The following is a 26,000-nucleotide window of genomic DNA, read 5'->3' on the forward strand; positions in this document are numbered from 1 at the left end:
GTAGCTTTGATCCAACATGGGACCTACTCTGCACATGGTGGAAGCAGGGCAGAGTAAATGAAAGTCTCCCTTTGTAGCAGGGTTGTTCCTGACTCGCTGAGCTGGCACTGGTGCTGGGCATCCACCTCCCGGCTCACCAGCTCTCAACGCCCCTCCTGGGGCTGCCTGAGGTGCGAAGGCTAGTCTCCAGGACACAGCAGGGGCAGAGCTGCTCTGGGGCCAGCTTTGTCTGGACCTCGTTGAACCTGTGACATGATGTGCCAGTTAAACAGGTGTGGCCCCGCTCCCTGGGGCACAGGCAGCAGCAGGAGGGCACCTCATCCAAGATCATCCACCAAGGGCATGATGCATATGAGAGTGAAAGACTCAGGGTATTTTTTTCTATGTCCAGTTGGCAAAAAAGGTGCTAAGGGGTCAGTCTTTATGTTTCATTTCAAGATTTTCAAAGAATATCGTTCTATTCTTCACTGTAGCAGTAATGGCATCAGGGGTGATAATTTTCCCCATTCGCACTAATTTGAGCCAGGGTTCTCAACTTTGGCTCCAGTCTGTAAATCTGCTGACATAGGATGTTAAATCTTCTAGAAATATTTTTTTTTTTTTTGAGTGGAGGAAGGGCTTGCTTTCTTCAGATTCCCAAAGGGATCCAAGAGAGGTTTGGGGCCAGAAGCCCTATTGAAAGGTCCTCCTACACAGCCTGGAGAGGTCCCCTGGATCTCTGGAGGCGGGAGGGAAAGGGGAGGGTAGAGCAGGGGTGTCCTCTTATGCTCCCTGAGATCTCATGGTCATAGGTTCTCAGTTATGGACCAGGAAGGGGTAGCCTGAAGGGACATATGCTTGGCCAGCATGTTTTTTCCATTCATTCCTCCCAACCACCAAGTGGAACATCTGTAAGCAAAGAAATGAAATAGGATGACAGGAAAAGCAGGGGGTGGGGTGGGGTAGAGATCAGAATGCCTGGTGCTCCAGATCAGAAGGGACACTTCCATGGTGTCGCCATGTGTATTCTTGGAGGACAGCTCATTGCTTGGAGAGCAAGCAGATGCCCCACAGGACTCCCACCATGTAATGTCTGGGTGGACCGCCATGTGTGGGAGACAGAGATGCAATTATGTCCAACTTACAGTGGGCAGCGCCAGCCTCTGCAGGCCCAGAGCTCCTACCCATATGTTCTCTAAAGAAATCAGGCACCAATCTGGTCACGACTTTAATTTCACTCTGTGACTTCCACCCTGCAGAGGGCTGACATGCTTCTCTATAAAGACCAAAAGCTCTTTGGGTAATTAGGGCATTCAAAACATATGGACAATACTTATGAAGGGAAATCAGCACCCTAAGTTAGGATAGCCTAGTCTTTTCTTTTGAAACAGATTGAACAATTCTACCCCCAAACCAATGGAATGTGATTGGACCATGTGACATGGAAAAGCAGATGAGGACAGATTTCTGATGAAGATCTTTGGAGTCACACAGACACGAGTTGGGGATCCCCACCAGGCAACTTCTTATCCTGGACAAGTTGAGCCTCCATTTCCTTACCCTAGAAGACGAGTATCCCATGTGCCTGGGCACTTAGAAGGGAGTCAATAAATGTCAGTTCTTGTGCCCCTAACAGCGGTCACTACATTTTCCAGCTCGAAGGATGCCTAACTAGCTGTCAGCTGGGCTGGAGCTTCTCACACTTAGATGTGACATGCACCCAATCACCTGGTGATCCTGTGAAGATGCAGATTCTGATGCCAAGGTCTGCAGTGGGCAGACTCTGCCTGCAGAGGTGGAGGGCATACAGGAGGGCACTCACTGCAGACCCCTCAGGGGTGGCTCCCTTATTGCATGGCACAGCCTCCCCCCTTCATTTTCAAAAGTGTGCTCTCTTTTGCTCCCTCTACCTGTGCAATTCAGGTCCTGGCAGGACAATGTGAACAAGCTAGGGAAGTGGGTTCTGGAGTCGGGTAAGAAGGCAAAAGATAAAGAACAGACAAGGCAAGGAGATGAATGGGGTGGCTTCTGTTGGCTCCAGCTAGGGCTGGCTCTAGGGTTTCACTCTGTTCTTGTGCAGGATTTATAGCACTGGGGCCAAGTCCACAGACTGAGGGCTGGCAGGGACTTTGGAGGTCCTGGATGATGTGGCCCGGATGGCCTGACATCACGCAGCTGGTTAGAGGCACGGCTGGATTGAGAGGTCTCGTGACTACTGGGCCTAGAGCTCTTGTCTCCACACCCAGTGGCCTCCTTGAGATACTTAAGGTATATTTATAAATGAACTCAAGAATCTAAAAATTGCAGAACCCTTAACCCCTGCAGACCATGAACTTGCTGGAGACGCACTTGAAAACTGTTGACTAAATGTATCGATGGAGAGGCATCAGCTACTCAAAACAAAGTTTGTTTCCTAACATTAGACATTGGAGGTTAAGAAAGAGACCAGGCTCGGGGAAGGTGAGGCGGGCCAGTGAATGTGGAAGGCCTCTATGGCCACCCAACGCCCTCTAATATAGGAAGACCCTGCCTCCTGGACGTGTGGCCTCTCAGCTCTCTCAGAGGGACCCTGTGATTCTGAACCCTGTGCAGGCCATGCAGCGTGCCGGGTCAGCGTCGCTTGCCAGCGATGAACAGAGGGCTCACCTGTGGCAATCATGCCAGATCCACGCGTGGCGGCCATTCTTGGGTCGGAAGTCAGACTGTCCATTGTTGTGGATCTGGGAGGAGAAGCGCAGGAGCCGTCGGTAGCCAGTGGTGGGGTTGGTCTGGGCAGCCGAGGCCGAGAGGCAGTTCTCCTCCATGGCGCACTGGAGCATGAACATGGGACGGTCCTCCAGGTAGGTGCTCTGCTGGACAATCTCCGCATTGAGGACCAGGTCAGGGGCCGCTGGGGAGGGCAGACATGGTGTTCAAACGAGACAAGAGACCCCTGCCCCTCTAAAGTCTTTTGCTTCGGATTCCTAAGCTGGGACAAACCCCCATCCCTGCCTAGCACCACCATCTGGGACTGGCTCATGCTCTCCCAAGGTCACTTTCCTCAAGGTCACCTTCCTTGAGGTACACTACCCCCAAGTTCCTCTTCCCCATTCCTGAGAGTCCTCTTGAGCACCTCTGCAGCTATAAGAGCAAAATGTTGGCAGTTGTTTAATCTGGGTGATGGTACATGAGGGTTCATTATGTTGTTCTCTCTACTTTTGGGTAGCTGGAGATTTTCCATAATAAAAACAAACAATATCAATGTGCCTCCCTGAGAGACAGCACCATTAATCAATACCTTGGTCTGATCCTTCTGGGAAGGATACACAAACAGCTGACAGCCTATGTAATACTGTATGTAGACTTACAGTCTGCTACTACTGTTTCCCTTAAAATATATCCTGACATAACTCCTTGTTAATAAATATCCATTACGGGCAGCCCAGGTAGCTCAGCGGTTTAGCGCCTGCCTTCAGCCCAGGGCATGATCCTGGAGTCTCGGGATCGAGTCCCGCGTCGGGCTCCCTGCATGGAGCCTGCTTCTCCCTCCGCCTGTGTCTCTGCCTCTCTCTCCCTGTGTCTCATGAGTAAACAAGTAAAATCTTTAAAACTAACTAACTAAATATCCGTTACAGCATGCACTTCATGGCTACATAATATTTAACTTATAACCTTATCTCATATTTTTAGATACACTGGTTGCTTGAAATTTCTCACCATTAAAGATAAGGCTATGATAAACATCCTGCAGTAAATCTGTGTATATAACTTACTTCTTTAGCATATTATTTTTATTAGTGAAATTGCTGAGAAGAAGGGCTGCACGTTTTCAAGGCTCTGATGCATGTTGCTAAATTACCTTCTTGACAGATTCTTCTAGTTTCTACTCACACTGTTGCTCTACATCACAGTGTCCCCCAGGTGTATCTTTTTTTTTTTTTTAAGATTTATGGTTTTTTTTAAACTTTATTTACTTATTCCCAAGAGAACAGAGAGAGAGGCAGAGACATAGGCAGAGGGAGAAGCAGTCTCCCTACAGGGGACCCTGATGTGGGATTCAATCCAAGGACCCCAGGATCATGACCTGAGCCAAAGGCAGATGCTCAAGGTGTCCCAGACTTATGTATTTATTTTAGAGAGAGACTGCTAGCTCGGGGATGGGCAGAGAGAGAGAAGAGAGAAGCAGACTCCCCGCTGAGCACAGAGCCCAACACCTCGGAGCTCAATCCCAGGACCTTGAGATCATGACCTGAGCCGAAACAGAGTCCAATGCCTGACTGTGCCATCCAGCCACCCCCAGGAGCATCTTTTAAAACAAAACTTGATTTACTCAGTGAGCACACAGCAGGTGTGTTAAAAAAAATTACCAATAATTACCTATAGTAATTACCAAAAATTACCTATAGTGATTACCAAAAATTACCTATAGTCTATGTTTACTAAACAATCCTATTAGAAGGTTTAGCTTCTTTACAAAAGGATTAACTTTTTCCCTTTATTTTTTTTTAAAGATTTTATTTATTCATGAGATACACACACACACACACAGAGGCAGAGACATAGGCAGAGGGAGAAGCAGGCTCTATGCAGGCAACCCAATGTGGGACTCGATCTTGGGTCTCCAGGGTCACGCCCTGGGCTAAAGGCGGTGCTGAACCACTGAGCCACCCAGGCTGCCCAACTGTTTCCCTTTAAAACTCATATTCCATTTACTATTTGTAGTACATTTTAATTCACAAAATTATTGTATATGAATTATTTGCAATAAGATCCATCCTTAATTTTCTGACAAGTTGCTTATAAATTTCTGAAGTGCGTGTATTTCTGAGTTTTGCTTCCCTCAAGTTCACCAGAGCCTGGAGCACTCCCCGTGGCCCCCAGGCTGCATGTGGAGCACAGCACATATTCTCACAGCACATGCTTGTACCCCATGGGGCTGGCAGTGTCTGAAGGGCAAATCCACCCACAAGGTTTGGATCTGTATGTGAAGGGTATGCGATGAGATGTAGGGTAGGGAGTAGAAGACATAAATTGTGGGCCTCTCATTTGGTGAGAAATATTTTCTCTTGGAGGACACACACCAGGATGCAGCATTGCTGGTGCTGAGTGCTCTGGGCACACTTTTATTTGTAGGGTGTCATGAGTCTCTTACTCGTTGTTTGTACCCTAGTGGTGCTTGATGGACAGTGCTTACCTCTGAGCTGAGCAAATGGGTCTTCATTGCTCTCTCCTCTTTCTGAGAGGAGACCAGCTCTAGCTCCAGCTCTGGAGTCTGAACACAACATGGTCTGCAGTTAGCTGGTAGCCTGGGAGCTGGACTCTTAGCACCTGCCATGGAATTAGGCCTTAACCTCTCCAATATCCAAGATGTCCACCAGAAGCTCATCCAAAGCCTGCACTCATCCACCCATCAGCCAAGTATTACAGTGAACCCTGCACTAGGCTCTCTGGGCAGTGTTGAAATTGTCACAGGAGAGAAGGATGGAAGCCCATATTAATTACTTCATTACAGATGTGACCAGAGCTAGAAGGAGAAATATGAGGTGTGTTGGAAATTATAGGTGGGGGACCCAGTCGGGGGGAGGACGTCAGTAAGGACTTCCTCAGAGGCAGGTATGTTTTAGTTGCTCCCTGGAAGATGAGCAGGGATTATAGGAAGTATCTCTACAAGGCTTAGTAGCATGTGCCAAGCCCCTGAGGCGTGAAGGAGCACCAAAGCCTGTGTGCTTGGGACACTGAGGAGGGGTGCGAGGTGGTAAGTAGCCCGAAGTGGGGCTGGACGTGTGCCTTGTGCAAGTCCCTGCATTCACCTAAGTGCTGTGGGAAAGACTGGATGGGTTTGAACAGGATGGAGGCATGAGAGGGAGACCAGCATTGATTCTGGCTTTGGGGAGGGGGAGCAATCGGAGGGGTGCGTGTCACTGTGGGGATCCCACTCAGGAGCCTCTGCAGTAGTAATACAGTCTGGAAGAATGTCATCTGGGGATCCTTGGGTGGCTCAGCGGTTTGGCGCCTGCCTTTGGCCCAGGGCGCGATCCTGGAGTCCCGGGATCGAGTCCCATGTCGGGTTCCGGCATGGAGCCTGCTTCTCCCTCTGCCTGTGTCTCTGCCTCTCTATGTCTATCATAAATAGATAAATAAATCTTTAAAAAAAATGTCATCTGGATGAGGGCCGAGACAGCCGGATGGAAGGAGGTAGAGGAAGTCGAGAAAACATGGAAAGGATGACTAAGATGGAGTGTACGTGGGCAGGGGTGGGGGTGCGGTGGTCAAGAGGAAGATAGAGAGAGAGGAAAAGAAAGACTTGCAGATACAGGGTGTAACTGACTGGATAAGAAAAAAGTAATTACAAAGGGTGGCCTGAGGAATACACTTCATCTCTCTGGATACGCTAACACGCATTAAACCAGATCCGCCAAGGGCTGTGTTCCTGGCCCAAATGGCCACTGCTCCCCTGTGGTCACTCTGAGTGATGCCTTCAGCCTAACTTGAGGGGATCTGGGAGCCCCACGAAACTCATTTTTCAGCTGCCACGAGGATGTCAAGGACACTATTTATCTCATAACTGCCCGTCTTCATGAGAAACGCCTTTCCACCTCAGAACCTAGAACAGTGGGCTTCTCTAATCTCAGGGTATGTTTCTACCTCATGGACGCTGTGAATGACATTCATGTCCAGGTTTCCTTCTTTTCTTTGGCTCTTAGGAAGCTCATGGTGAATTTTATGACCTCCCAATAGTAAATGTATAGGACTCTATACCACATATTTTTTTAACCTCTCTCTCGGCTCCATTTTGAGCCACTACCTTTCCACCAAGCCCTACTATTTCACATCTGCTTTTATCTTCTGCTACCTTGAATTTTATTTAGGTTTATATTGTGCTAATTTCCTTTGAGAAATGGTGGTATATGACAAATATAAATAAAGAAGTGAAGTAAAGACCCCTGACTGCTTCTCTCTGCTTGGGTGTTCCTTCCTGGGGAGGCTGGTAGAGGGTGATGATCAACTCCTCAGACAGGATGAAGAGCCTGTGCTGTCTACCCAAAGAAGCTCATGCCAGGGTGGCCAGTCCTGCCTCACAAGGCTTAGGAAATGCTGGGTGAGTCTAAAGGGCTCCATGGGTGCATGAAGCTCCCTGGTTTAACTTTCCTAGCTCTCCACGATGGCTTAAGACAGAGCATCATCGGTTATTGTGCTTGTGTGCGTATTCACCGTCACATTTAATTTCCAGTGTCTAGGGAAAACAACTATAGACCATGGTGGCTAACCGACTTGGACTGCCCAGATCAGCCACTAAATGGCAGGTGGGGTCTGGTCTCCAGTTGTCTGGCCAGATCCTGGGTCTCTTTCACTTCCTAGATTCACGAGGGAAGGGGCTAAGCGTGGTTTAGTAAGGCCAGGGGTGGGAGAGCCTGCGTGGGCCTCAGGAGAGCAGCATGCCCACCAGGCTGCACAGCAAGTCCTCTCTCTCTCAGCACAGAAGGGAGGCTTCACGAGCTGGGCCATTCTGAATACTGGCCGGGGTTCTCCTTCTATGTTTTCAAGCTCTCTAGGACTCCCAGGGAATCACCGGGAAGCTATATTATCTCCAAGGTATGCAAACAGGAAACGCTCTCTGGAGCAGGGTGGGAGGAAGGACGCTGACACATGCACTGAGCACCAAGTTTGTGCTTCGTCTGCTGTCTGCTTTCCCGACCTCAGAAACACCCCCCACCCCAGAAGGAAGGTGTCTTCCTCATTAACTGGTAAGAACAAGGGAGTTCTAGACCTCAGAAACACTCCCCCCCCCCCCAAGGAAGGTGTCTTCCTCATTAAGAGGAAGAACAAGGGAGTTCTAGACAGAAAAACTGCAGGTCACTTGGTCAACTGTGGTCCTGCATTTGAACCCATGGCTCCCAGACTCCCAAGGCCCTCGCTGCTCCCCCTCCTGTCTTTCCACCATCAGAAGGCAAGGTGGGGGCACTGGGGGGTGGAGGTGGGCAGTTCCTCGGGCCCCCAGGTCTTCTCACTTAAAATTAATCTCTGCTTTCCTCTTTGGTTCCACTCCTGGCAGAGGCCTCAGAGCCCTGCAAGGAATAACCAGTGAGAGAGACTCTGGTCCCCTCTTGGAGGCTAGTGGGGAGGGTGGGATGCGACAGGGATTCCCAGGGATTCTCACTTTCTGAGCAGGCCACTCCAGCGCCATACTGCACCGCGCCCTGGGGGCAGGCCACATCCTCCCCATCGTGGCGGCAGTGCGCCAGGGACAGCTCCGTTCCCGAGCACTTCACTCCACTCATGACCACTTTGTTAGCGTACATATTTCCGTGCCAGTACCAGGTCTCCTGGATGAATCAAAAGAAACGGGAAGCGTGTCACCTTGTACTGTCACTTCTTGCATTCTGTCCATTTGTAGCCTCCACAAAAATCCCAAGGCTAAAGCTAGATAAGCCCATTTTTTTTTTTCAGGGGGAGACATCAGAGGCACAGTCATGTCCCCAAGTCATGCAGCTTGTTGTTGGTGGAGTGGGTGAGACCCTCACACTGGTCCCCGTGGGGAAAGCACAGCTGAGGTTCTGGTTGTTGTGTGTCAGGAACATGAGGCACCTGTAACTCACGAGCCCAGGGCAGGCACGACTAGTGAATCACAGCACTCTCTCCTCTAAACCTGAATGTGCTCTCAGAATCCTCAACACCGTGCTCCCAATTGATGAGAATTGGCAGGAGAGAAGAAATCTATTCACAGGTGATAGCTCAACATTCAAACATCCTATTGGTTCCACTTGCCTAGAGAGCCCCTGGAGAGCCCCCTCCTCATCCTCTGGAGAGAAAGCTGGGGCCTAGAGAAGGGACAGGGTGTGTCATCAGCAGCAGAGCCAGGCCCACTTCATGACCTGAGGAGGCCCAGGTGTCTTAGGAATGAGCTGGCTAGGAACAAAAATAGCTGGGCAGGTGCTCTGCTAAAGAGCACTGTTGTTCCCTCACTTTGGAGCCCCCGAGAGTACCTTGGCTTGTCAAAGCAGTATTAGCAGAGACACGTGGAGAAGCCAGGACCCCAGAGGGCACGATGGGCAGAGGGGTATCAGAGGCCTGTGCCTTCTGGGTGCCGGAATGAGGAGTCACAGGGGAGCCTCTGCTCAGGACTCAGCTCCCACCCTGGACCCAGCCAGCCTGTGGCGGGCGGTCAGGCTCAGCAAAGGCTTTGGAGTTGACCTGGGTCCCTCCCTAAGAACTGTTCCGAGTGAGGGACAGGGCCACCCGGGCACAGGAGCTGAGTCAGGGTTAGCAAAATGAGACTGGGGCTCCAGCCAGTTTCCTCTTCTGTGAGAAAGTGTTTGGAGCCAAGAGAGTGAGGACTTTTCACTCCAGGTCACAGGGAGGAGAACTGCCGAGTGGAAGGGTGATTGCTTTGCCCCAGATCATCATTAGCGGTTTTCCAGCCCATCAAGGAGAGAATGTGTGAGTACAGACACCAGTTGGGAAACATGGTCTGGCTGGAGGGGCCTCCGAGGAACGGGTGGTCTCCACTGCCCCGAGGGACTGAGTTTCTTCCCTCTGCACAGGCCTCTCAGGACATCCCAGGATCAGCCCTCAGCCCAGGGCAAATCCCAGTGCCCTAAGCGGAGTGGACCCAGGAAACGAGAATCCAGCCCCATATTCTGTAGAGGGAAACAGAGGCCAGAGAGGAACATGACTCCCACCCCCCAAGGACTCAGGACTGTGAAGGGAGAGCTGAAGGCCAGGATGAGGTTCCTGCCCCCGACCCCCCAGTCCAGGGCACTTTGCTGTCCCCCTCCCGGGTAGCTGGGGAAGGTTGATGGCAGGCTTCTCACCTGGAAGGCGTTGCTGGCAAACCCCAGGCCCAGCTGCCGGCAGACCACCATGGCCTCCACAATGCCCCAGTTCTCGCCACACACCGTCCCCCATACGAGGGACCCGTTCCTCTCCACCAGCACCTCCACCCGGCCCTCGTAGGGGTTCCGGCCCCCGTTCAGGCGCAGCTGTGGACAGAAAGAAAGGCATGGTCACCAGGTGGGGACAGAAGAGAGCTGTCCCCCATATTGCCATTCATCTCAGTTTCCCCAAGTCAGGGGGTCCTGCCTGGGGCACAGATTCAATTCAGGCATCCCCGAGAGATCCCACATCGTACCCAGTATGGTCTTAAGTGTTAGGTCCCCCCACAGGCATCCTGAGGCCTTAGCAGCCTATGTGCAGGAGAGGAGGCACTGCCCACCCCCCCGCCCCCACCTCTACTCCCTGCGGCCCTCCGTGAGACTGTTGCTGCCCCGAGAATCAGATGCTGGGGACGATGCGTCAAGGGGCCTTAAAATGTTAGAATTCCCCGGGACTCCTTCCTTTTGTCATAATCACAGCTTCTGCTGGGCTGGTTCCAGCTCCCGCTCTCATGTGGCCTGCCTCCACTGTCCTCTCCACCAGGCCCCCCTTCTGAGACCCTGTAACCAACTGCCTATTTGACAGTTCCACTTGGCACTGTGGAGACCCCAAATCTGAACTTGGCATCTTTTCTGTCTCCACCTAAACCTGTGCTCTATCTTCCCCTTGTTCCCGATTTCAGCCAAAGGCACAACTGTCTACTCCAGAGGCAGCAAACTTTCTAGAAAGGGCCAGGTGGAATTTTAGGCTTCGTGGACCGTATGCTCCGTGTTGTAACCACTCGGCTCTGCTGTCACGGCTGATGTGTGAACGGCTGAGCATGACTGTGTTCCAGGAAAACCGTAATTACAAAAACAGTCAGAGGGATAGGTTTGGCCTGCAAGTTGTCCTTTGCTGACTCCCAATCTACTCTGTTACACAAGCCAGAAATCCAGGAGCCATTCTGGACCCCATCCTCTCCCTTCCCCCACCTCCTGTCAAAATCTCCTCCATGGATTTTATCTCCAAAGTCTCTTTCCAATCCATTGCTTCCCTTGGCTCCGTGCAGACCCCCATGTCCCAGGCACCATCCCCTCCTGCCTCAGCCAGACCTCTCCTCTCTCCCTGCCTCTACTCAGGATTTCATCAACTGATTGGTCAGAAGCCAGAGTCATCTTTGAAAAAAGCACCTGCTTGTGTCGCTTCTCTGCTTAGAACATGGTAGCGGCTTCCGCTTGCTCCACGACTTCCTCTTGCATCCTGTTCTCCCACTTCAGTTTCCGTGGCTACCTGACTCTATCGACCGAGTCACACAGTAAGTCATACATGTCACGCTGAAGCCCACTACATGCAGATGCCCTTCTGACTCGATCGCCCTTCCAATTCCATACCCTACGACACTTCCCTCTCCCTGGGGTCAGTGCCCACACACACACTCCATTGCTCCCTACACATCTCTTTCTTAGCGTCTACAACAGTTAGAAAGAGGCTGACTTACAGTCCGTTTAACGCCTGTCTCCTCTGCTAGAATATAAGCTCCCAAGGGCAGAGCTGTATTTGTGTCGTTTCCTGTGTGATCGATCACTAAGACAGTACTTCACAAACGTTAGGCTCTCTAACACTACTTTTGGAATGAATGGACGATCAGCCTTACGGACTGAAAGCGTGGACCAATTTTCGTGAGCTCAAGCAGAGAGATCTGGAGATTAGGGAGGGGTTCTAAAAACGCTACCCTTAGGACACCTGGTAAGCTCAGTAGGTTAAGCATCTGCCTTCAGCTCAGGGCATTATCCTGGGGTCCTGGGATTGAGCCCCACATCCAGCTCCCTGCTCAGTGGGGGAGCCTGCTTCTCCCTCTCCCTCTGCCACTGCTTATGCTCTCTCACTCTCAAATAAATAAATAAAATCTTAAAAAAAAAATACTACCCTTAATCCAAACACCTTACCCTGTTTCTTTTATATGCCTAGCAATTCTTTGCTTTGGGACAAGGAACCCTCAGCACGTTGGGCTATTGGCTTGCCAGTCTTTAGCAACAGCGTAACTCCTAGGGCACGGGCCTCAATTCTTATTATGGACTTAGGGGCTGCAAAGGTCAATGAGGTCAGCTGGCAAACAGACAAGCCAAGGGCAGCCATGATGCTAGGTCTGCCTCCCAGGATTGTTGAGTGGAAGAATTGAATGAGACAGTTCATGTAAAGTGCTCAGACAGGGCCTGGCACACAGTAAGTGCTCAAGAAATATTAGCATCATAGCAACGATCTTTATTAGGCTGGGAGTCTCAACAGAATCAAAACTCTGTGCAGAAGAGACAGATGGGATCAGAGCAGGCAAGAAGAGGGCTGGCCTTCGGGAAGTCAACATGTATCTTTCTGAGTGTTTCTGGGCCGAGAGCCCAGGGTGAAGGCAGGCACTGGACACGGTCTTAGATATGGATCGTACTTTACCTACAACTAACATATCTTTGGGTCTCTGCAAAAACACAGACAAAATAGGACACATGGGTGGCTCAGTGGTTGAGCATCTGCCTTTGGCTCAGGGCATGATCCCAGAGTTCTGGGATCGAGTCCCACATCAGGCTTCCTGCAAGAAGCCTGCTTCTCCCTCTGCCTGTGTCTCTCCCTCACTCTCTCTCTCTCTCTGTATGTGTCTCTCATGAATAAATAAAAATTTTAAAAAATCATAGACAAATAAGATGAGCAGAGCCATTGAGAAAATCCCAGAATGGCAGAAGGCAGGCTACCCAGCTTCAATATCCCAAGGAAGGGTCGGCACCCTGGGCAGATGTGTGTTGAAACCCAGCAGGACCATTTCTAGGCAACCACAGGCCATCCCCTCTGCTTCTCTGTGACCTAATAAAGGCCTAATAAAGGCCTTCACCATAAAGTTCCTTCACATGCTTACTAAACTCTGCCAATAATGCCAGCCTCTCCCCAGGGGTGAAATCGGTGATGCAAGGTTTCACCACATCCATTCGTCCATCCAATATTTACTGAGCATGTGCTCTGTGGCAGGCGCTGTGCTCGGCGCGGGGAAGTTTACAGGCCGACTCTGGAGCGCTTCTGGTCTCCGTGGGCCACGCGAGTCTTTTTTATGAGTGTCAGTTCACTTCAGCTCTCACAACTACCCTATGAGGTCATCCCCGTTCTACAAATGAGAAGGGATAGTCTCAGATAAGGGAGGCATCTCTTAGCATCTGTGTGAAGCTTCCTTCTCCAGGGATGCTTTTGTTTCCAAGGTGGAAGGCCAGAGGTGAAGGCCCAGGGTATTGAGGGCCGGGTTGGCACTGAGGCTCCCAACGCCAGCAGGCAGCAAAGTTAAAGAACAGAATGACTTGTAATCGATTTGTTACTATTTTTGCATCCCCTGTGGGCTGTGCCCGGCCTTGTTGACGGTACCCGGGACAGACGGCTCCTCCTGCTGCCCTCTTCACAGGCTACCGCCTCCTGAAAACTGACTTCCTATTGTCATCTCGAGGTCAGTGAGCTATGAGGATGGGGGAGCCAAAAGAACCCCTGTTCACACTTTGCTCTGCTACGAGAGAGCAGTGGGGCTCCCAAGTTGAGGTCTCGGTGTGAAGGCCCCTGTTTCCAGGGCTCTCTTTAGGAAGGTTCCAGAGGATTCTCTCCCTTGTCCATCTCTGCCCGTGCAGCCCTCCCAAAGTTGGTTGGCCATGTGGCAACATCCCTGTCCTGCATCCTAAAGCCAAGGGAAGTCTCAGATGTTCTGGCTGAGGACCGCGGCTACATGTTGATTCTGGGACAAGGAAAGCACATGGCCCCAGTGGTGAGCTGGGGCGTCTCCTTGAAGCTGTTGCTGTGGTTCTCCAAGGCTGACTGGGCCTGGAGCAGCTTCTGTGACAGGGACCAGGGTTCCACTTCAAGATGCACTGGAGGCCTTTTCTCATTTTCTGGAGAAGACTAGAGGGAGCAAGAGGCCGGATGTGAAGCTCTCACATGGCCCAGGACATAGCTCTTTATGCTTAGGGCTCTACCCTTGGGCGTCAGCATTCTGGAAAGAGTCTGGTGAGCTAGCTATAGGTGCTCTGACAGCACCAGCATTGGTAGGACCCCACGGGGCTTGGGGTCAGCCAGCAGCTTCTGGCCCTCACCCTTCCACCTCGTCACCCAGTGAGGATGCCAGGGAAGGCCAATCCTCCTCAAAATTTCTGAAAAGAACCCTGGTATTTCCCTTGTTTTATTCCTCTGGTTCTCGATGGCAGCAGTCTGGGGTTTGAAGGAAGGCGTGAAGTGCAGGCAACTGCATTTTCCTGAGCGTGAATAAGGAAAGCAAAATGCTTCCAGCCAGCGGAATATGGCAAAACCGCATCATGTTTTGATAAGGTTGTGGTTAACCAGTCCCATACCTATTTTGGGAGGTGAGGGGGTAAGAGGCGAGGTAACATGACCCAGATGTCAGCATGAAAGGAAGCATGAGCATTTTCCAACTCGCATTCCACACATGGGCTTGGTCCTGCTACCAGGCCTGGCCCGGCCTGCAGTTCAGAGGTGAACTAGAGGTCAGTAAGGGTGGCTGCCTGGTAAACCCACCTGCCATTCCCAGAGCCTCCTGGGCTTGGCTCCTCCCTTCCAGCAGTGGGAGGGGTGAGGCTTTGCTGTGGCCACATGACCAAAGCCAGGCAGTTCCAAGTCTGTGGTCTTGAGTAGCCATTCAAGAGAAAAGTCAATTTCCTAATGAACGGGGGTTGGAAGGGAAGCCGGGGAAATCCTTTCTCTCACCTCCTTATTTTCAGAGAAGTAAACTCAAGCCTCAAGAAATTAAATAAGGACTCAGCCAGTGAGTGATGGTTATGAACTGACTTGTGTCCCTAGGAAATTCATGTGCTGAAGCCCTAATCCTTATTATGGCCATATGTGGAGAAAGGGTGTTTCAAGAGGTAATTAAGGTTAAATGAGGTCATAAGGGTGGGCCCTAGTCCAACACAACTGGTGTCCTTATAAGAAGAGGAAGAGACACCAGGGATGCATATGCAGAGGTCGTGTGAGGACAAGCGAGAAGGCGGCCATCCCCAAGCCAAGGAGAGAGAGACCTCAGGAGAAACCAATCCTGCCAGCACTTTGATCTTGGATTTCTAGCCCCTAGAACTATGAGGACATATATTTCTACAATTGAAGCCACCCAGCCTGTGGTGTTTTGTTATGGTGGCCCCGGCAAACTAACACAGTGAGGTCAGTAAGGGTGAAGGCTGACCTCCCAACTAACAGTTGGGAGTCTTGACGGTCCTGCCTGGTGTTGTTGCCCCAGCCAGGCCACGTGACAGTCTGGCCCACTGCGGTGGTGAGGCAACCCATACAGCCTGTGGGACTTTCTTTCACAGATGACCTTGCCCATTTCCTTCCTGGAGGGTGGCAAGCAGGTGGAAAACTCCCCCATGCTTCACGCCTGAACTTAGGGAGCACCTGCTGTAGCCTAGAGGGCTTGTGTGAGGGGGAGGCCATTGGTGCTGGGATTGTGGTGCCTCCACTAGCATCACCAAGCACATGGCCTGGCTCAGCTGTACCAAACACAAAACGCATCTGGAAAACATCACTTTTTTTGGCTTATGTCTTTCATTTGGGTTGAAAACCCCACTCCACCCAACTCCAATCAGCCTACAGTGAAGGCTGCCAGAACATTCCAGGACTCGTGGCACCTTTCATAGCTCTGCATGGCTCTCTCGCCATGCTGCCAGACAATCAGAGATGGCAAGCCTCTCCGCAGCTCTGGGCTTGTGGCCCATGCTCCTACTCACCCACGGGCAAATGCACAGCTTGGCTGAGTACTGCTGGGGTCCATCTTTGGCCCCATTGGGCAGTGAACTGCACAACACATATTGAGGCTGACCAATTTGGCATGCTGGTGCCAAGGTCAAGAATCATTGTCAAAGCAAGTATCCAACTGGGGAGCCATCCTGCATGCTGATGTGTCCGCATTTGATCATTTTTTAAATAAGCACTTAAGAAACTCTTCCAATGTGCCAGCCCTGTAGCAGATGGCTCATAGGACCCAACCCAGTTCATGGTATAATGAAGAGCAAGAAATAGGATGTACTGGGCCTTTCTGAGGACTGGATAGACCAAGAGGGATCATCTTGTTGGCTACCCCTATGGGACAGATCACAAAGCCAGGAGACACAATATAGGATTTTAGAGACTCCATCTCAAGAGAGGAAGGGTGCGTCTCTGGTATAATGCTGCTAAGGTTCCCCTTTATTTCCCTCTGGTTACTAAAATACAATCTTCCGTCCCAAACTATGGTCTATATTGTGTTTACACTTGTGTCATTTGTAGACCTGCTGAGATATAGTTCCTCTGGGTCCTTGGTAGGGACCATGCTAAGGGTGTAACAGGTGCTACAGATCTTGAATCCTTTATAGTAAAGGATTGGATTGTGATCATGCCACATGCCCAGTCCCTGCACAGGGTGTGGCATGCAGTGGATGCCCGACATCTGCCACTAAGGATGGCGTGCTTATACATATGCTTTCTCACTTGGCATACTTAATGAATGCTAGGTGACAATGTTGTTAATAGTGACAGCAGCGGAGCCTGGGCCCTTTCTGAGTTCATCATCGAAGCACTTGAATACCAGTTGGTAGAAACTCTGAGCGTGAGGCCACCTGGCCCATACTTTCTGGGGCTCAGTGACCAAAATAGAACATAGTCCCCTCACCTTCTTCTGGAAGCCCATGGCGGGGATGTTACATCTCACACCAGCATCTTCCTCGTGGTTGCAGCCCTGGGACTCAGCATTGAATTTACAGTCTATAATGGACTTCTCATTCCCAGTGCACTCGATTTCATTGAGGTGGATGGGTCCTATCCCTGGGAGAGGAAAACAAACATGTGCTATTGAGAGCTCCCAAAGGCAAGTTTCTGGAATGCACAAGAAAGTCCTAGACAGTAAGAACATGTTTCTCCCATCCTCAAAACTCTTCCAGCTGCATTGCATCATCAGCTCAAGGATCCAGGCCTCCTCTTGTTGGAGAGAATTGCTACTTGTCTCGAGATTGACTTCTCCCATAAAAGCAAATCAAATGTGCTACTAACTTCCTGTGTGACCTTGGCCAAACCACTCAGCCTCTCTGAATATTGGGGTTTTTTTCCTTGAATAAAGGAGTTGGATGATAAGATACCTAAGTTCCCTCTTCAACTTTAATACTCCATGCATTTGTGAACCTGAAAGGGTTGACTATCGCTATAGAATCAGAGTCCCTGGAGGAAAATGATGGCACAATCAAAATAGATGACTTGAACAGAGTTGGAGGGACTCCTGGGTGGCTCAGCGGTTGAGTTTCTGTCTTTGGCTCAGGGCAGGATCCCAGGTCCGGGGATCGAGTCTCACATTGGACTCCCTGTGAGGAGTCTGCTTCTCCCTCTGCAGAGGTCTCTGCCTCTCTCTCTGTGTCTCTCATGAATAAATAAGAAAAATCTTAAAAAGATCATCGCAAGTCAATACAATGAGGAAACTGGGGGGGGGGCGCTCAAAGATGAGGTAACTGGCCTGATGGAGGAGCCATACGTAAACCAGGAAGTGTACCCCCGCAGCGTGATCCTGTTGGGCTTCCAGAACTATCAGCACAGAAAATCCCATGTGCTGGTCAGGAGGAGAAGGCTACTCTGGGAAAGAGCTGAGTGTTTGGAAGCACCCATGTTCTCTCTCTTACCTCCTGGAACACCTTTTCCTTGTACTGACCTAGATAGAAGCCTGCCTCCAAGGACCATCCCAAGGCCTTCCTCCTGCACGGCTCCGTTTGACACCATCTCACCCCCTCCTGCAGCATTTTCTGTTTACAACTCTCCTTGGGAGTTGAGGAGCGGGCAGCCAGCCTCAGACGGGAGTTGGCCTGCGTCTCCTTGGGAAGTGACGGGCATTTTCTGAGCAATAGTAAAAGGCAATAGTAACATCTATCTGGCAGGGTGGGGATGATGAGGAATGAGTGACATGGAGGATGGCTAGTTACCAGGGGCTCAGGAAATGATAAATACTATCAGTATCATGTCTTATATCTCATCAGCCCTCTGAGTGCAGGTTATCTTTGATGGAGGTTATTTCTAATTCTGCCCCCCCCCCCCGGCCCTTAACACAGCTCCTGTGGAGCAGAAACCATTACTATAAATGTTTATGGAATAAATGAATTCTCCCCGGGACCCAGCCCAAGCAGTCCTCAATGAACACTTATGAATCACTGGCCTTATAGACCTGGCCAGGGGAGGAAAGGTTTATGCAAGAGCCTAACACGCTTTAGACTCCAACTAACAACTGGTTGTCTCCTTCCAGCCTTACTTAATGTGAATGTCCATGGCTCTCCGAGACATCTGGGGAAGAGGCTGGCGATGAGGCCCTCCAAACGACGGGGCCCACGTTCCTGAAGCATAGACATTCGTGGCATACCAGAGGCAGAGTGCAGAGATGAGATCCAGTGTTTCTCACCCTCTTCCCTGTACCAACCAGTTCTGCAAGGTGCAAGGTGTCCCTGAAGAACCCTGGCCTGGGGGTAGTTGAGCCTGCCTGGCAGTGTCTGTGGGCTCTTGGCTCCTTTTGTTGACCTGGGCTTGACCTGCATCCTGATTCCTAGCATTCACGTGCTCACCCCTGAATTACTCTTCCTCACGATGCCTTCCTTGTCTGCACTTTGGCCCTGTTTTTCCCCCCACATACAAGCCCTGGCACGGGGGACTTGGGAGAACCCTAACCTCTTGGAGCAGTGTCATGGACTCCAGACCCACAATCAACTCTTCCCGTTACGATCACATTTTTAAGAGCAGAGCAGAATACAGAATACAACAGGACATATCATAGTGTTTTCCATGTCATAGAGGTTAGCTTTGTTTCCAGAAAGTTGTTTTAGCTTTATGTGCATGGCATGTTCCGGCACATGGATTTCTGTTTGGGGATTTCAGGCAGACGCATTTTAAAGCCACTGCTCTAGGGCTGCCCTGACTAATGCAGCCACTGGACACACTGAGCACTTCTGGCCAGTCCAGGCTGACATGTGCTCTAAGTATAAAACACACCCGAGATTTTCAGAGACTTGGTGCACAAAACGTACATCATCTCCTTAACAGCATTTATATCAATTACATGTTGTGTTCATAATATTTGGGATATGTTGGATTAAGGAAAATATATTATTAAAATTATTTTCACCTATTTCTTTTTGTTGTTTTTACATGGCTACCAGACAGTTTAAAATTACTTATTACGTGGCTCATGTTGTATTTCTATTGGACAGCTAAGGTGCAGAGTGCTGAAGTACCAAGTGTTCACTCTGCTGATCCTACTTTGGCAACTGGAACTCATTCATTCATTCTTCAGAAGATGAACATCCTGAAGCACTAGGAGTCGGGTCAGACTCAGCACTCAGGACACAGAGGCATAGGACACAGGCCTTCCTCTCAGGCAGCATGTGGAAACCAACAGCTGGAGTCCAGATGTGTGCAGGAGGTCCTGGGACACAAAGCATGGTGCCTGACTCTGACCTAGCATTCATCCTGGTGATAAGAGCAGGTCTCAGAGAACCATAGGAGTTCTGAGGGAGCCAGACAAACCCTCAAATGGGACTCCAGTGTAGAATCTGAGGCTCAAAGTCATGGAGCAAATAGGTGGCAGGGCCAGGACTAGGACTCAGACTGCTGGCCGCTTCATCCTTGCCTTTCACACCCAAACTATGGGTGTGGTCACTTGGTCCCTCAGCCAGGGCTGGGACAGAACCGATCTTGTCTGCTCTGTGACTTGACGCTGCCTATAGACCTTGCCCCTTCTGCCTACTAGGGCTGACCTGCCCAGAGTGGCGGAAGATAATAAATCATCCAGTGGTTCTTTCAAGGACAACACTGAAAATGCCAGCTGTCTCTTTTTTTCCAGAATTCTGCAGGTCCTGGGAAACCTTCTGCTGCTCTGGGCAATGAAATAACTAGGTCAAATAGCACACGCCCATGATAAATGGAATGCTTATGTCATCCAGCGCTTATTTGTGCCTCAGAATGAGTGGGCTTTGTCCTGTAGGCCTTGGGAAAGCATAGACCAACATATCAGCCAATCAGTAAAACGGACTGTGGGAATATTCGAGATCCAAGGGAACTCCAGAGAGTTCACCATGACCGGGGAGGAAGAGGAGAGTCCTATTGCATAACCAAGGCTTCCAGGTGGCACGATGCCAAACTAGAGTCCAGCCTAGACTCCTAACCTTCAGGGCATGCCCAGGAAGCCTGCAGGATTGCAGGTTGGGGGTAGACAGATATTCTGAATGTGAGCGGGACTGGGCCATGCTGGGCATACCGGAAGAAGCCCAAATCTGAGAGCTAAAGACTTGGGTTTCATATTTTCTCCACCACTAACTATGGAGGCAACCAGAAGCTTGTTCTCTTGCGCCTCCAGGCCTTAGCTGTCGGATCTGATGAACTAGGGTCCTCTCCAGCAAGACTATGATTCCAGGACTCTCTCTCCAGTCCACTGGGCTGTTACTTCCTTCAGGCTGTGGCCAATGACCTCACCGCATTCCTTTCTAGAGGGTGATGGCTCTATGTCTGGTGGTATGGAAACATCTTCTCCTCACAGGACACTCCAACCTCCTTGTCAGAAAGGGAAGCTATTGGCATTGTTCTCATGTCATGTTTGCATCCATGCTCTCAATGGAATGACCCACTTAAAAGCCTCTTATACTTTTGTGCTCTGCTTAGATGAAAGATTTGTTCAGGACACTTAATAAAAACCAGGCCCCTTCTCAAGAGCATCACATGACATCCAGAGAAGGGCATCCTGTTCCCAGTGTCTGGTGGCAGGCAGAGAATGTTTGTGGTGCTACACCAGAGCAAAAAAGTAAGATGACATCTGAGATTCTTAGGTGCCTGGGGTGGGCTATAGCCTGAGGAATTCTGAGATCCTGTCCTAGAGGAAGGGCTTGAGAATTCCAGCTTTCTCAGTGGGACAGTGGGGAGCACTGACTTACAAGCTGGGAGCCTCTGTTAGAGTATGCACTGGCTGCTAATATGCTATCCCATCTTGGTTATTCACTTCTTTCTCTGGGCTTCAGCTTCAAAATTCATAAAATGGGGACTCAGTGTTCCCTGAGGCCCTTCCAGCTCTGACTGTTGCTGGTGAGGCTGGGGATTCTCTACCAGGATAGCAGCCTGGGAGGGAGGAGAAAATGCAAGAAGACCCTAAAAAGTCCAAAGCCAGCCCATCCTGGTAGGGCTCCCCATGCCATGCTCTCTGTGAAGATGCCACAGAACACTTCCTCATTGCTTACCTTGCCCCAGCTGGGAGCCAGCGATGGCCTCTTTGGCACTCCCAAAGCCCAGCTCTCTGCAGACCACACTGGCAGACACCAGGTCCCACTTGTCGTCACAGATGGTCCCCCATTCTCCATTCTTGAGAACCTCCACTCGGCCCTCCCCGATGTTGGCACCGCCTCTCAACCGCACCAGGGGTTGCTGAAGAGACACGGGGTCCTGCTGAGTGCAAAAGCTGATGCACATTTGACAGTCACTGACGCCCCACTCCCTTCCTGGTCACCCCCCTCCACACTGGTGCCTAGGCTAGGAGCCAAACCTGTGCTGGATTTTGTGTGCTGGCGAAGCAGGGGGTTGCACACAGGCTCACGCTATGCTGCGGGATCTGCTGCAAGCTTCCTCTGCAGCCCTCCCCGGGAGCTGCTGTCCTGGGCTACTGAGGAGCCCATTGGGACCCTCATTAATTTGTCACTCCAACCCAGGCTTGTCTCAGGGGCCTTACCACCAGCATTTGCCCCTACCCCCTCACTCCAGAACCTCAAGCTTTAGAGCTACAGAAAGCAGCTCCTACCCTCAAACTTGGCAGATTTCAGGACCATGATTCTACCTTGCTTAGAACAGAGAGCTATAGCCTAGCCCTGCAGGAGGCTTCAGGGCACTGAACAACCACACACCAGCGATTCGGCTTTGCAGCAGGTGAGAAGCAGGAGGGGGGACACAGGGAGCTGAAGCGTGGGCCCAACTGAAAGGCTGCGACTCAGACAATGGACACTGCTCAGGGGTGGGGGGCCTCATGCTGGTCAAACCTACCATGTGTCCCAGAACTGGGCTCCCGTGGGGCCACTACTCCTGTTACCGCTACCCCCGATTCCTGGCCCAAATCATCCTGACTCCTCAGAAGAGGCAGGCCCACCAGGTGTGCAGAGAGGGTGGATGCTTCCCCTTATGAGGTTTATTTCATGCACAGGTGTTAGGAGCCACCCTCCACCAATGTTTTGACCCTACTGGATCCCATTTTACCAGGTGAGAGCTGGATCACATGACTCCATCTGCCCACACCCTGGTCTTCATCAACTTCCATATGTGTGTGTACGTGTGTGCATGCATGTATGTGTGTGTGTATGTGGGTGTGTGCGTGTGTGCATGCACCTGAGCATGTGTGTGCTGGGGTCGGGGCTGAGGAGGCTTCGAGGCTCTGAGTTACTATTGATGCCCATCAGATTCAACACACAGGGAACGGGGTGACTATGCAGCCGTTCTGTGTGTTGGAGCTGACCAGAGTCTTTGGTCCACTCTGGCCTACTCGGTCCTCAGAAGGCCACACCCGCTGATGGCCTAGCCGCGGTGGCCTGGCTGCAGGTGGTGTTTATCAGCATTCGGGTCCACCAGCCACCTTGAGGGCCAAGGCCAAGGTGTCAGACCAGAACCTGTGTCTCCATCCTCCAGCAGAGGTTCCCACTAGGCCACATCACTCTCCCCCACTGATGGTGCCTTGTGGCTGCTGAGGCAGGGCAGGGCGCAGTGATGGCACCCAGGCTTACAGACCTTGGGGACTCTCTGGACCGGGGACTAGGGAGAGAAGAAAAGAGGGACAGGAGTGTGTGCAAAACACTGGTTGGCTTGAGGACCCATCTAGCTTTAGAAAACAAACCAAAGACACCTGCTGGCTGCAGCCCGTTTGCAGCAAAGCTCTGCCCTTTTTTCCCTTCTTCCCCCACCACCCTGCCCAAGCAGTCTGGTACCAGCAGCTGTGGCTTCCAGGTTCTAGAAACTGCTCACATGGGCTGGTGGCTGGGAAGAGCTCATGGGAAGAGGAGAGAGAGGGGTAGGAAAGGTAGCTGCTCATTTATTAGGGGGCAGACCATCCATGACCCAAGCTTAATGGAGGCAGAGTGACAAATAACCTCACCCCCTCCTGGCAGTGGCCGAGCTTAGTCAGCTGGCCCTGGAGGAAAGAAAGAAACCAAGGGAAAATGTGATGTAAGCCTCACTCCCTTTTTTAAAATTTTATTTTATTTTATTTTTTTAAAATTCCTTTGGTGTGAATTCAATTCCTTTGCTTTAAACCACACAGCAAGAGGAATTCCAAAACAGTAGGTCTGGTATTCTGGATGACACACGAGAAAAGCTCGGAGGCTGGGGTTGAGGCTGTAGGAAGGATGTGGCCATCAAATCATACGGCAGGAGGGACAAGTGAGGCTGTGCGGGGGCTGTGGGAGGGCCAGCCCCGTCTGGGGACGCCTGTGTCTCCTGGCTGTACACATGCGCTGTGTGGTGGGCCTGGTGGAGGCCCCTCGGGGCGGAAGAGTCATGAAAGTGCTCCAAATAGTTTCCGTACCCCTCGTGGATGGATGGGCTCACAGCATTCATTTCACTCCTTTTATTGAAGATTTTTTTCATTTGCCCAAATGCACCACCCCCAGTTTGGGAAGGGGCACCCAATCTGGCTCCTGCCTGGGTTTCCCTTTTCCTTTGGATGAGTGCTATCACGCAGGTCCTTAGATGTTCACAGGGAGGGGAGGCTGCAGAGGGCAGAGGGGAAAGATGGGAGACAGGGAGACCCAGATGAGGTTGCTTGAGCCCGGGGAGGGGCTGCTCCTCCTGCCCCAAGGCCTGGACCCGGCGGACACACCATCTGTCCCCATCACGACCTTTCTTCCTCTTCTTACCCTGACGTAGTCAGAGCTGACATGGAACTCACCCCTGCCCAGGTGAGTGTCGAGGTTTTATCTGGCACAGGGAATCATTCCCTAATAAATGAGCAGCTCCCTTTCCTACCCCTCCTTCTCCTCCTCCTGTGTGCCATTCCCACCCCCCAGCCCTGTGTAAGTAGTTTCCAGAACATGTAAACCACAGAGAGCCTTTGGGGAATATAGGAAAAAGGAAGGGTAGGAAAAAGAAAAATGAATCTCCTCCTAATGATTTTCAAGGGAAGATAGAAAACCGCAGTTTCTGTTTCAGAGGCCGCATGAAGCCTGCCACGGTCGGGAGAGTTCCCTCGTCCTAAGAAGTCAGACACTGGAAATGGGGATGTTATTTATGTGAGCAGATGTACACCAACATGTTTTGAGTGCCCTGACACGCACACACACGCACAGGCGCTGCTGACATACATGGAAGGGGACTGACGGGTACAGGTGACACAGACGTGGGAATGACAGGTTTCCATTCTCTGTGTCTTGGTGAAAGCTTTTGCAGTTTTATCCTTTTGGTTGTAGAACAAACCAAAATATGTTTGGAAACATTTGTAGCTGAGTTCATATGCTTTTGGGAATTATACTGAATTTCCGACAGTTCCAGAACACTCTTCTCCTCTGGGAATTAAGCAGGACTCCCTCCCCTGGCCTTTTGTGCCAGGCCAGCAGCCAGCACACAAAACGAGTGATGGTGGATAGTGAGGTGCTGTCCTCTCCTCGGTATGTGTCCTCCACAGAGGGGACTCTGGCCTCGGAGTGGAGCAGCAATGGGGGAAGGCCAGGTGGGGGTGCTGATGATTTCGTGCTCCGGCCCAGCTGCTTGTCACACTCTAGAGGTGGCATGTATGGGCGGGGCCGGCCCTACATTCCTTCCCTGTAGAAAAGTGGTCTGGGTTGGGGCCAGCTCTCCTTCTCTCCTGGGGGGATCCATGCCCACTCCCCGAAATGCCATCCTCCCCTCTCCCCAACGTGCCAAGGGGCCAGACCTCCGGCTGCGTCCTCACCTCTGGCTTGTAGGCTTTCCGGAATCTTGAGGGCCCGTCGGGGCTGAAGACCTGGCCAGGCACACAACTCACCACAGCCGGCAGCCCATTCTCACAGGTGACATTCTTCACGGGGTCCAGCGACACCTGAGTGCCAAGCTTGCAGCTGGAGATGTGAGCCTCCGTGCCTGTGCAGTCCATGGAGTACGGCCAGTAGCGCTGTTTCTTCCGGGCGGCGAACATCCTGCAAAGGGTGAGAGGGGGCAGGTGACCAGGGCGTCGTGGCACCCATCCACCTCATTCCTTCCACAGCTGGGCATGGGGCACTGGGCCAGGAGCTGTGCTGGCTTCCGGGGATCTGGTGGTGGAAGGAAACGGGTATGGTCTATGCATCTGGAGCTCAGCCCAGCTGAGTTGGCAGGCCCTCGCTGAGCACCTCGGTCATGCGGGGCGCCACGCTGGGCTCTGGGGAGCAGGACCTCCTTTCCTCAGGCAGCTTGTATGCCAGGAGGGGAGGGGTTTAGGAGTGAGATTAACACTAAGGCCTATAAATGCAAAATGTAAAAAGGGATCTAAGACAGGTAAGACTCCTGGTCCCAGGAAACCCTCAGTTCCAAGCAAACCAGAATGGTTGCTCACCCCACCTCTTCAGATAATTTCAACATGACCGGTTGTTTCTTGCTGGTGTCAATGAGCAGAACAAGCCAAACATTAAACTCTCTCCCAATGATATCCAAGGTCAAAGCTGTAAATCCAATGAGAAGCAACAAGAAGTCTTAAATCACCCCATGGGCTGAATCAAAGTATAATTTGCCCGGAAATTAAAATGCTCATGAAATTCGGCCACAGACAGTATCAGATCTTCCCCTGGGAGCCAATGAGGCTGGTGGTGTCCCCAGAGCATAGCCTAGGGAAGCTCTCAGCCTGTATTACATGTAAAGTATTCCTGTTTATATGTTTTTGGAAGGCGGAATAAAGATCCAGGTGAGTCAAAGTGTTTTCTTGAACTGGTTAACAGAACTGGTTAACAGAAAAGTTGCTGTGCCTCAGTTTCCCCATCTCCAAATTAGAAGTGCCAATGGTAACTCCTTTATAAGACAGGAAAGTGAAATGAGTTAACACTCGTGAAGCGATTAAAACTGCACACGGGAAGGGCTTTGTATGTGTTTGTACAAGAAATGACGATTATCTTAGTTACAGGAGAAACAAAGGGGCTGAGAGAAAGTGGGGCTCCCCAGGGTTGCCGCCACCTGATATGACCTGAGGAGGGGTGGGGCTG

General features: G+C 51.1%; 1 protein-coding gene across 2 annotated transcripts in view; it reads right to left on the reverse strand.

The window, feature by feature from the left end:
• LOXL2 (lysyl oxidase like 2) overlaps window positions 1-26,000 on the reverse strand; it is a 95,083-nt gene that overhangs the window by 8,021 nt on the left and 61,062 nt on the right. The window contains exons 5-10 of one of the 2 annotated variants that reach the window (XM_041766633.1): window positions 24,743-24,965; window positions 21,060-21,261; window positions 16,481-16,632; window positions 9,771-9,938; window positions 8,117-8,282; window positions 2,626-2,869 (exon numbers count right to left, since the gene is read on the reverse strand). In XM_041766633.1, the coding sequence (XP_041622567.1) occupies window positions 2,626-2,869; window positions 8,117-8,282; window positions 9,771-9,938; window positions 16,481-16,632; window positions 21,060-21,261; window positions 24,743-24,965 (1,155 nt within the window). The remainder of the gene's footprint in view (window positions 1-2,625; window positions 2,870-8,116; window positions 8,283-9,770; window positions 9,939-16,480; window positions 16,633-21,059; window positions 21,262-24,742; window positions 24,966-26,000) is intronic. The other variant, XM_041766634.1, reaches the window with a different exon arrangement.

Source organism: Vulpes lagopus, chromosome 8 (genome assembly GCF_018345385.1).
Source record: "Vulpes lagopus strain Blue_001 chromosome 8, ASM1834538v1, whole genome shotgun sequence".
NCBI classification, from domain to species: domain Eukaryota; kingdom Metazoa; phylum Chordata; class Mammalia; order Carnivora; family Canidae; genus Vulpes; species Vulpes lagopus.